Source organism: Hyla sarda, chromosome 4, assembly GCF_029499605.1.
Source record: "Hyla sarda isolate aHylSar1 chromosome 4, aHylSar1.hap1, whole genome shotgun sequence".
Taxonomy (NCBI): Eukaryota; Metazoa; Chordata; class Amphibia; order Anura; family Hylidae; genus Hyla; species Hyla sarda.
This window is the reverse complement of record NC_079192.1, coordinates 26,964,042-26,976,768: the sequence shown is the minus strand read 5'-3', so window position 1 is coordinate 26,976,768 and position 12,727 is coordinate 26,964,042. Positions and strand designations below refer to the sequence as shown.

Sequence of the window (12,727 nt, the reverse complement as noted above, 5' to 3'; positions counted from 1 at the left end):
GCACATTGGCCTGGAAACACTGTGCTAGGGGGACACAGATTTGGGAAACCCTTCAGAATTCCATATGCTTGCAGTAGAAACAGCGCCACCTAGGGTAGATAAATGGAACTGATTTTTAGCCACTTTAATTTTTTGTAACAAATCTGTTGGGTGTGAACAGGCCCTTAGGCCTCAGACGGCTGCTTGTATTAAATCTATAAAACAGGTTTATTTGTTTCCAGTACAACATACTCAGTCCTGCTACAACCACACAGAACGCGCAGCACACGACCATAGCGCGCAGAGGACCAATAGGATCACAGCAGGGTGTTAAATCCTCCAATGGAAGATGAGCAAGGGGCGTGACAATCGCGAGTTTGACTGCCAGCCCGCAGCAGCCAATAGGATCACAGCAGGGTGTTAAATCCTTTAATGGAAGATGAGCAAGGGGCGTGACAATCGGGAGTTTGACTGCCAGCCCGCAGCAGCCAATAGGATCACAGCAGGGTGGTAAATCCTCCAATATAAGATGATCAAGTGGCGGGACAATCGCGAGTTTGACTGCCAGCCCGCAGCAGCCAATAGGATCTCAGCAGGGCGGTTAATCCTCCAATGGAAGACAAGGGGCGGGACGTTCGTTTGTGATTGACAGCCAATAGCAGCCAATGGGACCGTAGTATTGCGCATAATCCTCCAATGGAGGAGAGAAGGGCGTGGCTCTCGCATGTGATTACCAACCCTCAAGCAACCAATAGGATCTCAGCAGGGCGTTAGTTCCCTTGTGATTGACATCCCGTAGCAGCAAATTAGAGCGCCGCACGGTGGTGAACCTCCAATGGAAGATAAGGGGCGGGTCATTGCTTGTGATTGACAGCCCACGGCAGTGTAGAGAGGGCGGGCTTTAGGATTTTTTTTGTTGGATCGTCAGCAGAAGAAGCCAATAACAACGCGGTACAGGGGGAGGGGACGCACAACGGATAGGACGCGACCGGGACGGCTACACAGCGGCTCACCGGCGGGGGCCAGGCGGGGAACGAGCAGCGGAGAGCCCGGCTCTGTGTTACATCCCATCTCCAGCACTGGCGCCATGACGTCAGCATCGACTAAGGTACCAGGAGGGGGCGCAGGTCCTGGCATCTGATTGGTGTGGCCGAGTCATGTGGTCACCCATTGCATGCTGGGAAGTGTAGTTCATTTTTAGTTTTTTAAAGCTGTAAACCGGAAATGAAGATTTTCTTGATCTAATGGACCTAAAATTTATGACTTCCCATCCGTGACAACAGGACTACATCTCCCAGCATGTCCTATGCAACAGGGGGCTGGAATAGACCATGATAGTTTCTCTACAGCGCTGTGGAATATGTTGACGCCATAAAAGCCACATAAAAAAGACTGGGTTTGCTGGGATATGTAGTCCCATCCAAGGACTGCAACTCCCAGTGGCCCTATACCTGTGTTTCCCAAGCAGGGCGCCTCCAGCTGTTGCAAAACTACAACTCCCAGCATGCCCGGACAGCCTTCGGCTGTCCGGGCATGCTGGGAATTGTAGTTTTGCAACAGCTGGAGGCGCCCTGCTTGGGATACCCTGGTCTAACAGCTGTAGGAGTATTCTGCTACAAATATTTCTGCTGATGTGGGGGAAAGACCATAAAACATAACTTTTTAATAAATACTTATAAAATACACCAAATCTTGTGATTGTGCTCCAGATTCCCAGCACCAAATCATAATAATCAACTATTAAATCGCAGTTACCACATCTTCATGTGGATTTACAAAATGTTATAGACTATTGCCAGAAATAACACCCGACGTGTTTCTACCACAGTATTGTGGCGTCCTCAGGGGGATATAGAGATGTGCAATTGATCTAAGATAATGATAAACGGCTCCCCGCCACTGCGGGTTAGCGTATCCACAAGACAACCGAAATCGGAAGCGAGGCGGCAGGAGTGTACCCAGGAACAGATATGGGGATTGTTATCCTGAAGGATTTACCCACCTCCTGCAGAGTTTCTGCACTTATGCTAAGGGAATGTACACTATGTATCGGGGGTGTCTTCCCCTCCATAATTTACTCCGTTCTCTGTCGTATCATCTTTTTAACATAAACATTATTAAGCAGTTTTTACCGCTATTATCTGAGATCTATTGCATATCTCTATATCACCCTGAGGACGCCACGATACTGTGGTAGAAACGCGTCGGGTGTTATTTCTGGAAATAGTCTGTAACATTTTGTAAATCCACATGAATATGTGGTAGCTGCGATTAATAGTTGATTATTAGGATATTTATTGTTGGTTACTTTTCCATTTGAATGCCGGGAAATATATGCCCCGAGCATGCTGGGACATGTAGTTCCACACCAGACCTAACTACAGTTGCAGGAGCATGCTGGGACATGTAGTTCCACACCAGACCTAACTACAGTTGCAGGAGCATGCTGGGACATGTAGTTCCACACCGGACCTAACTACAGTTGCAGGAGCATGCTGGGACATGTAGTTCCACACCAGACCTAACTACAGTTGCAGGAGCATGCTGGGACCTGTAGTTCCACACCAGACCTAATAACAGTTGCAGGAGCATGCTGGGACATGTAGTTCCACACCAGACCTAATAACAGTTGCAGGAGCATGCTGGGACATGTAGTTCCAGACCTGACAACAGTTGCAGGAGCATGCTGGGACATGTAGTTCCACACCAGACCTAACTGTAGTTGCAGGAGCATGCTGGGACATTTAGTTCCACACCAGACCTAACTACAGTTGCAGGAGCATGCTGGGACATGTAGTTCCACACCAGACCTGACAACAGTTGCAGGAGCATGCTGGGACATGTAGTTCCTCACCAGACCTAACTACAGTTGCAGGAGCATGCTGGGACATGTAGTTCCACACCAGACCTAATAACAGTTGCAGGAGCATGCTGGGACATGTAGTTCCAGACCTGACAACAGTTGCAGGAGCATGCTGGGACATGTAGTTCCTCACCAGACCTAACTACAGTTGCAGGAGCATGCTGGGACATGTAGTTCCACACCAGACCTAACTACAGCTGCAGGAGCATGCTGGGACATGTAGTTCCACACCAGACCTGACAACAGTTGCAGGAGCTTGCTGGGACATGTAGTTCCACACCAGACCTAACTACAGTTGCAGGAGCATGCTGGGACATGTAGTTCCTCACCAGACCTAACTACAGTTGCAGGAGCATGCTGGGACATGTAGTTCCACACCAGACCTAACTACAGTTGCAGGAGCATGCTGGGACATGTAGTTCCACACCAGACCTAACAGTACTTGCAGGAGCATGCTGAGACTTGTAGTTCCACACCAGACCTAATAGCAGTTGCAGGATCATGCTGGGACATGTAGTTCCACACCAGACCTAGCTACAGTTGCAGGAGCATGCTGGGACATGTAGTTCCACACCAGACCTAACAGTAGTTGCAGGAGCATGCTGGGACATGTAGTTCCAGACCTAACTACAGTTGCAGGAGCATGCTGGGACATGTAGTTCCATAGCAGACCTAACTACAGTTGCAGGAGCATGCTGGGACATGTAGTTCCACACCAGACCTGACAACAGTTGCAGGAGCATGCTGGGACATGTAGTTCCACACCAGACCTGACAACAGTTGCAGGAGCATGCTGGTACATGTAGTTCCACACCAGACCTAACTACAGTTGCAGGAGCATGCTGGGACATGTAGTTCCACACCAGACCTAACTACAGTTGCAGGAGCATGCTGGTACATGTAGTTCCACACCAGACCTGACAACAGTTGCAGGAGCATGCTGGGACATGTAGTTCCTCACCAGACCTAACTACAGTTGCAGGAGCATGCTGGGACATGTAGTTCCACACCAGACCTAACAGTAGTTGCAGGAGCATGCTGGGACATGTAGTTCCACACCAGACCTAATAACAGTTGCAGGAGCATGCTGGGACATGTAGTTCCACACCAGACCTAATAACAGTTGCAGGAGCATGCTGGGACATGTAGTTCCACACCAGACCTAACTACAGTTGCAGGAGCATGCTGGGACATGTAGTTCCACACCAGACCTAACAGTACTTGCAGGAGCATGCTGGGACATGTAGTTCCACACCAGACCTAGCTACAGTTGCAGGAGCATGCTGGGACATGTAGTTCCACACCAGACCTAGCTACAGTTGCAGGAGCATGCTGGGACCTGTAGTTCCACACCAGACCTAGCTACAGTTGCAGGAGCATGCTGGGACATGTAGTTCCACACCAGACCTAACTACAGTTGCAGGAGCATGCTGGGACATGTAGTTTGAGTATAATCGCTTCTTTTTTTCCCCCCCAGGTCGGAGAGATCTTCTCAGCCGCCGGAGCCGCCTTTACCAAGCTGGGAGAGCTCACCATGCAGCTCCACCCCGTCACCGACTCCTCGCCCGCCGGGTAACTGCCCCTTACCGCACCTATGGCGACAAAACATCCAACCGATCCCCAATTATGTGTCGCTGAGGGACGTCATGTTGTCTTGGGGGGTGGTCAATTGTGCCTCCTGTCACACGTACACCAGTATTTACCCCCCCCCCCCCCCTTCTTTTTTTCGTATTTTCGGCCATTTAGCGAGGCATCTGCAGAGGCGGAGCTCAGGGGTTCACATACTTTTGGTCACACAATGGAGGGGGGAGAAAGATAACAACAGTGCGGCTCGTCCGCAGATGCAATAAATAGGGTTACTGTAAGGGTTTGTGCCATCCTTCCTAGATTTTGGCCCTTCAGCTGTTGCAAAAGTACAACTCCCAGCATGCCCGGACAGCCAACGGCTGTCCGGGCGTGCTGGGAGTTGTACTTTTGCAACAGCTGGAGGGCCGCAGGTTGGACACCTAGGCCATAGTGCAGTGTCCCCCAATTATGTCTTTTCATGACAGATGGGAATTGTAGTTTTGCCCCAGCTGTAGAACAATAGGTCAGGAAACACAGCCCTAGTGGCAGGCTTGGGTACTGCACTGGCGTTTAAATAGTTGGGAAGTGTTTCCCAACCAGTGTGCCTCCAGCTGTTGCAAAATGACATCTCCCAGCATGCCCAGACTGTCCGGGCATGCTGGCAGTTGTCGTTTTGCAACAGCTGGAGGCGCACTGGTTGGGAAACACTGACTTAGTGGCTGTAATTAATTTTGCATTAGGGTTGGGCATCTATAGCGGGGGGGTCAGGGTGTCTCTTTTTCCATGTCCCCCCCCCCCCCCCCTCCGCTTCCCCTCTTGTCTCACTCCAGGTCTCCCCTTGTGTCTCCTTAGGGCCCGCTGGACAGACACTGAGATTCAGATGTTACACTCGGCCGTCCGGCGCTTCGGGGAGGACTTAAATCAGATCAGCTCAGTTATCAAGGAGAGGACAGTGTAAGGAAAGGGCTTGGGGGGGGGGGGGGTTAAGGTAGAATTAAGGATGGGGGGGGGGTTTCAGATATAAGACCTTGACCCCTTCATTATAGTCCCCACTATTTCCAACCTTAATTTTTCGCATTTCTTTCCAATATATCTACCATTACCTGGTATCTTACCTTATCCCCCCCCCCCCCCAGAGCGCAACTCAAGTTTGCCGTGAAACGGAAGATTTACGATGACAACGGGGTCCCCCTGTCTTCAGATTCCCCTAAGAAGGCGGTGAAGAAAGTGGTCCCCGTGCCCTCTTCTGTCATGTCCGTGCCGGCGCCACCAGCCGTCGGAGGAACTAGTCTTCCAGAAGGGTCTCAGGGCGCCATGAGGAAGCGAAAGTCGTCCGGTGAGCATCAAGGGGGGGGGGGGTTATTAAAAAAAATAAAATAAACGTTGATTGTGTCGCTGTTACTATCTCTCTTACTTGTTTCACCGTTTCTCCCCGCAGACGTAACGCTGAGCGCCTTGAATGACTCCGACGCCAACAGTGACCTGGTGGACATTGAGGGGCTGGGCGACAGGAGTACGGCGAAGAAACTCAACTTCGATCAGGGTGCGACATTCGAGTAAAAAAACAAATACGGGTCAATGAGCGAAGGGGGTAATGACTGGTTGCAGGATTGTAAGGGAAAGGGTTAAAACGTGAACAGGCCGATTGGTCGACTCGTACACCTTTTAGGCTGTGTTCACACGTCTTGCTAGCAGTTTTTGTCGCAAATGGATGAAATCGAGGTAAAAATGACGCTTTTTTTTTTTTCAGTGATTAAGTAAATTGTGGTAAAAGGTGTCATTATTTTACCGAGATTTCCGTAAAACATGTTAAAATCGCATGTCGTAATTAGATGCGGGATGGCTGATTAGTGTGAACACAGCCTTATGTGTTGATCCTGTCCTGCGCTCCTCCAGTCACACCTCGTCCCCCTTCTCTCATCTGACCACACTCTGTATTCTGGTAGAGGGAACTCCTTCCACCCCACCTGGACTCCTGTCTTCTCGAAGACCCTGCTCTCCCTCTGTCCCAGCTGGGCCCATCTCTCGCCTAAACACTCTTCTCCCCTTGTCTATACTAGGGATCGACCGATATCGTTTTTTTATGGCCGATACCGATAATCTGTGGAGGTTAGGGTCGATAGCCGATAACTTATACCGATATTCCGGTATAAGTTATCGGCTATTTATCCCCCCGCGACACCGGGCGGGCGCTTTAAATCAATGCACTGCAGTGGCTTTTGTGGTGCCATAGGCCGCCGCCGCCACCCGCTTCTCTCCCCCTGCCTGTCCGGGGGTCCTGAGACCTATCACCGCCACCGCTCCCCCTGCCGCGCCTAGGGGTGCCTCCAGCTGTTGCAAAACTACTACTCCCAGCATGGTCCGGGCATGCTGGGAGTTGTAGTTTTGCAACAGCTGGAGGGCCTACTGTAGGTATAGTATATTATACAGACCCCTGTCCATCCCAGAACCCTGACTCACCTTCCCAGCTGCTGCAGGGACCATCCGGGGAGGGTGGTCCGGGCGATCCATCTGTCCTGGAGTGTCCGGCGGCATTCCGGGTGGAGGGGGAACCGCTCCGGGCTGTCCTTCTTCTCCGCTCCGGCCTAGTAACGCAGCATAGATGCCGCTGCGCAGCGACACACTTGACGTCATGGCGTAGCGGCGTCTATGCAGCGTACTAGGCCGGAGTCTGCCCGGAGTGGAGAAGAGGACCCCCGGAGAAGGACAGCCCGGACCGGTTCACCCTCCACCCGGAATGCCGCCGGACACTACAGGAAGGATGGATGGCCCGGACCACCCCCATTACGGGTAAGTTTATTTTTTTATATTGACTCGGAGGGTGGGGGAGGGGCCCGACCGGTATAGCGGTATGGGCAAAAATCCATACCGTGTGAGAAAAAAAAAACGGTATCCGGTTCATACCGGTATACCGCACAGCACTGTGGTGGGGGGTGCGACGCGGGTCGGGGGGGGCGGTCGTGATGGGGGCGGTGCGGGGGGCAGGGCATTATCGGCTTATCGGCAAGGTAATTGCCGATACCGATAATGCCCAAAATCGTGATAATCGGTCGATCCCTAGTCTATACTAAATGGACCTTACGTCCAACTCCTTCTTTACCTTTCTGCTCTCTTTCCAACCGATAGATCCCACCTCTCTCCTGGCTGAACTCATGTTTCTATCCTTCTTGATCTCTGCCCCTTTTTCTCACCCCCGGGTCTTGTCCTGCTCCCCTGACGAAGCTTCTGTCCCTCTCCTCCTGCTAGAACCTGCTCTCCCTCGGTTTCACCTGGACCCAACTCTTAACCCACTTAAGCCTTGTTCCCCTTCTCTTCTCATACTGTAATCTCTATACTCCTGATCTATTGCACCTGCCAATAAACTGCTCCTAGACCAGTGTTTCCTTACTAATTAATGTGCCTCCAGCTGTTGCAAAACTACAACTCCTAGGCTGCCCAGGCATTCTGGGAGTTGTAGTTTTGCAACAGCTAGAGGCACACTCGTTGGGGAACCCTAAACTAGACCCTGTAGTCTGGACCCTGCCTGTACCCACTCTCCTATTTTCTGTCAACAGATACTACCCCCCCTCTTTCCCTCTCTCCCCCTTCTGTCTGTCCCTCTTGGGCTCGTCTCTCTCCCCCCTCTGTCCCTCTTGGGCTCGTCTCTCTCCCCCCCCCCCCCCTCTTGGGCTCGTCCCTCTCCTCTCTGTCCCTCTTGGGCTTGTCTCTCCCCCCCCCCTCTCTATGTCCCTCTTGGGCTTGTCCCCCCCCCCTCTCTCTGTCCCTCTTGGGCTCGTCTGCCCCCCTCCCCCCTCTTGGGCTCGTCGCTCGTCTCTCTCTCCTCTCTGTCCCTCTTGGGCTTGTCTCCCCCCCCCCCCCCTCTCTCTGTCCCTCTTGGGCTCGTCTCTCCCCCCCCCCCCCTACTCTCTCTGTCCCTCTTGGGCTTGTCTCTCCCCCCCCCCCCCCATCTCTCTGTCCCTCTTGGGCTCTTCGCTCCCCCTCTGTCCCCTTTGGACCCGTCCCTGCAGGGGTCTCAAACTGGTGGCCCTACAGATGTTGCAAAACTTCAACTCCCAACATGCCCGGACAGCCAATTGCTGCAGCTAACAGCTGTCAGGAATGCTGGGAGTTGAAGTTTTGCAATATCTGGAGGGCCACCAGTTTGAGACCCCTGCGTCCCTGACATCTGTCTGTCTCCCTCCACCGGGCCCGCTCTCCCTTTGCTCCCATTGGTCCCATCTATCTTCTTCTCATCCCATTAGACCTCCTCTGTAGGTTTTCCCTCTTCTCTTGCCAAATCCCCGTCCCCATCGGCCCCATGTATCTTGTCTCTCTGTCATACCTCTTGTCTCATTCCTTTTCTCTCACCCCTTTTACCACCCTCGCGCTGCTTTCTGTGCGTTTCTATTGCCCAGAACTATGCGTCACCCGTTTCCTCTTACACTCCTCCGTATTCATTGCTCCATCCCCTCTAATCCTCACTTGTTCTTCTTCTTCATTGCAGAAAGCCTAAACTTGGATTCCAGTTTTATTATGAACTCCAGTGACCTCCCGCTGTTATCCCGCTGACGCTGCTCCGCACCCGTCCGCTCGCCCCTTTCTGTAAATACCAAGTTCCTCACCTCCTGCAAGACGTGAAGTGTCCGATCTCCAGCTTGTCATCAACCCCAGAAGACCACCCCTGCCCCCCACCCCTATATATTCCCAACTCCCTTGGCTGAAATTGTGAATGAATTATTATTATAATTTTTTTTTTTTTTTTTAAATAAAATATTTTTAAAAACTCAAAGTTCTTGAAATTCTTTTCTTCATCCGGCCGTGACGTGTTTGATCCCAACACCCTGAAGCAGCACAAACAGAACTGGCAATAAATACCGGTAGGGCACTGCCAATATCTGTGTGCTGCTAAAGGGACATGGGCGCTGATGAATTATTATTATTTTTATTTTTAATTTTTCTTCTTTTTAGCTGAAGACTATTTACTGACAACATATAGACGACTTGTATGCCAGCAGAATGCTGGTGATGGGCATCCTTCTATAGCAGCTGAACAGGCTTGGATATCTGTATGGGATAAAAACCTACTTAAAAAAAAATAATAATAATAAAATATATATATATATATATATATATATATATATATATATATAAATATGCATAATAATAATTAATAAAAATATATATATATATAAAATTATAAAAAATATATATATTATATATTAAATAAACAATGGAAAATTATTTGTTAAAAAAAAAAAAAAATAATAAAATTAATAATATATATATATATATATATATATATATATATATATATATATGTATAATTATAAAAAAAATATTTAAAATAAACAATGGAAAATTATTTGTAAAAAAAAAAAAAAAAAATAAAATAAAAAAAAATATATATATATATATAATAATTGATAAAAAAAAAAAATATATATATATATATATATATATATTAAACTATGGAAAATTATTTGTAAAAAAATATATATATATTATTATGAAAAAAAAAAAAAAAAAAAAAAAAAAAAAATATATATATATATATATTCAAACAGATTTTTACAATGTATATTCACGCCTGCTAGCCAAACCCTGTTTCTAGTTCAGTGCTTCTCAACCAGGGTGCCTCCAGCTGTTGCAAAACTACAACTCCCAGCATGACCGGACAGCCAACGGCTGTCCGGTCATGCTGGGAGTTGTAGTTTTGCAACAGCTGGAGGCACCCTGGTTGAGAAACACTGTTGTAGTTCACGTGCAAACTCTTTGTCTGATCCAACCCCGTGTTATGCAGCACTTGGCAGGGTGACTCCTAATACGCAGAACACCTACTCGTCACTGTAGCGAGACCGTGGCACCACATGGGCGTCACTGGGAAAACACCAGCGTTTATACAGGTATTAATAGAAGCTGGCTACCATCTTCTATATATAGTTTGCCAGCGTGCACCTCCCCATTGTCTCCTTTTATCAGTCGGCGCAAAAAGGGAAACAAGGTAACAATATTACGTAATTAAAAAAAAATTCTAATAAAACAAATAAAAACAACAATTTAAATAAATAAAAATTAAAAATATATATAAAAAAAAAAACGTTAAATTTGAAATAAAGCAATAACCCCGTCACCAGTTGCTCGTACAATAGTGCGTATTTGCACGGGGCACATTTAGCACCCAGCAGTGGGCACTGCCCTAGTCTTATTGTGCATGCTGTTACATGTGGGGATGGCAGTCTTGGGGATGTCGCAAAAAATAAAATGCGGGCTCCCTGTTAATAATAATAAGCAATCGCGCCATCGCCATTCCGGATTTTGTGCCAGTTGAATGTTAGAAGAAAAAAAAAAGAATTTTTTTTAAGCTCCCTTGACCCAGGATGCCAACCCATTCACGTTCGGAGTGGAATAGAAAGAGGGAGAATAAGAAAGAGGGGGCAGAGTGTAGAGACAACAGAAGGACAAAGAAGCCTGACCCGTGCCCAGACCTTACCCCTCTTGTCTACATAGCACCTTCTTTACTTGCAAAATCTCCCGTACCCGTTTCGGGGCGTCCCCCCCCCCTTCTTCGCCTCGTTTGCTCACTTACCTTTTTGTGCACACCCCTGGTGTATCATTAATTTTTTGGGAGATTTGCTACCCACCGTTTTTTTTTTTGGCTCCCTTAACACCCCCCCCCCACCACCACCTCTCCCTCTGCGCATCCTCTCTCTGAGACACCAGACAGGCACCCATATCTTTCTAGCACTCCCTGTTGCACCCCAATATTTAGGGCTATCGACTTCGGGGGGCAGCTCAGGGCGTCTCCCTCGACCCCCTCGCCCCGTGTGGAGAAGTTGCGTCCAAGACGGAGCGCTCTCTCTCCCTTTCTGTCTTCCCCAGCAGAAAACTCTCTTCTCTCCCCCCACACAACTTTCTACACTTAAATCAAATGCGTTTGAGCGGGCAGAAAAATCTCAAAAAATTTGGGGGCGCGGACGAATGGTAGAGGGGCGCTGGTGCCAAATTTGGGATCTCTAGGTGAAACGGGGTGCGAGATAAAAATAGGGGAATGAGGGGGACGTTTGAGGCCCGAAGTTAACTAGTCTGACTCGTGTTTTGACTTTGTGCCAAGATAGAGCTGGAAGACGAGAACGAAGGGAGGGAGAGAGAGAGAGCAGAGGGGATCGAGAGTCGGAGAGAAAGTTAGGGGAAAAAAAAAAAAAGAAGAAAGTTTAGGCCGGGAGAAAAGGAAAGGAAAGGAAAGGACAGAGCATGGGGGGGGGGGGGGGGGGGGATAGGAAACGCAATTAAAAACTAAACACAACATTCTTTGACGACAACATAAAATAAAGAAATAAAAAAGGAAAAACAGGAAGTAAATAAATACATAAGAAATCAGGATTAATAGAGTGGAAAGTTCTGTGTTCAGGTAAAAACATCGAAATTTTGTTATTGAGTTCGTAAAGAGAAAAATAAAAAACTATAATAAAATAAAATAAATTGATTCATAAAATAATAAAGTTGTATTTTAAAATCGGGGATTATTTTCAATCGAAGCGAAAATGTGGCTAAGCTGGGGAAGAAAAAGTACAAATTGCTTTAAAAAATAAAAACAATAAATAAAAAAACAATAAAAAAAATATAGATCTATATAAACTGAAAAAAATGTATTGTATGGGTGTAATCCAAGGTCACGTCCTCAATGACCGATGCGCCCAGACTGGCGTGGGCAGCGCCAGAAACGGAAAACTGAAGAAAATAGAATGTCCAGCGCAAAATAGATCCAACGGAGCAATTTATTGGAAGATAGAACCTCACGGACAACGTGGGTACAGGTGACGCGTTTCGGCTCACCTAATGGGCCTTAGTCATTCGAGTTGCATGTGTCTGAACAAGTCTTTTATAAGTCTTTTATTGGGGATGAAATGTGGAAAAAGCGAGGTTTTGGCGCAATCCGTGGAATGAAATCACAGCACGTGATGTATAGGTAAAAGGTCCATTTATTAATACCAGAAACAGACGCGTTTCGAGGCCCAGGCAGCCTCTTTCTCAATGTTACAAGTGGTATAAGTCTTTTATTAAACTGGGGGGGGGAAAAATATAATATATATATATATATATATATATATATATGTATATATATATATATAAAAATAAAAAATAATTTAAAAAAATATATATAAACTGAATTTTTTTTTAATTAAAATGTATTGTACTAAAAATAATAATAATACTATAATTTTGGTTGGACTTCCCCACCAATCAGATAGTTATTCCCTATCCTGTGGATAGGAGATAGAACCCCTTTAGGATATTCTTGTGGGTCTTACCTGGAGATGAGCGCAACATTTAGCAGATTTT

At 47.6% G+C, this 12,727-nt stretch overlaps 1 protein-coding gene across 2 annotated transcripts; it reads left to right on the top strand.

The window, feature by feature from the left end:
* Positions 1-719: 719 nt before the first annotated feature.
* C4H17orf49 (chromosome 4 C17orf49 homolog) lies at positions 720-9,149 on the top strand. 2 transcript variants are annotated; one of them, XM_056569109.1, is made up of 6 exons: positions 720-1,087; positions 4,320-4,414; positions 5,261-5,362; positions 5,545-5,744; positions 5,847-5,951; positions 8,892-9,147. In XM_056569109.1, the coding sequence occupies exons 1-6, from the start codon at positions 1,067-1,069 to the stop codon at positions 8,954-8,956; spliced, it is 588 nt and encodes a 195-aa protein (XP_056425084.1). In that variant the 5' UTR covers positions 720-1,066; the 3' UTR covers positions 8,957-9,147. The 2 variants fall into 2 exon arrangements, with proteins under 2 accessions (XP_056425084.1, XP_056425085.1); XM_056569110.1 differs by lacking the exon at positions 5,261-5,362 and having other exon boundaries at positions 8,892-9,149.
* The last annotated feature ends 3,578 nt before the right edge of the window (positions 9,150-12,727 follow it).

What these genes read in the sequence shown, in the direction of transcription:
- C4H17orf49 (XM_056569109.1), top strand. Translation starts at nt 1,067, where the DNA reads ATGACGTCAGCATCGACTAAG. An exon ending in GTTATCAAGGAGAGGACAGT is followed by an intron (nt 5,363 to 5,544) that starts GTAAGGAAAGGG and finishes CCCCCCCCCCAG; the next exon opens with AGCGCAACTCAAGTTTGCCG. An exon ending in GAGGAAGCGAAAGTCGTCCG is followed by an intron (nt 5,745 to 5,846) that starts GTGAGCATCAAG and finishes TTCTCCCCGCAG; the next exon opens with ACGTAACGCTGAGCGCCTTG.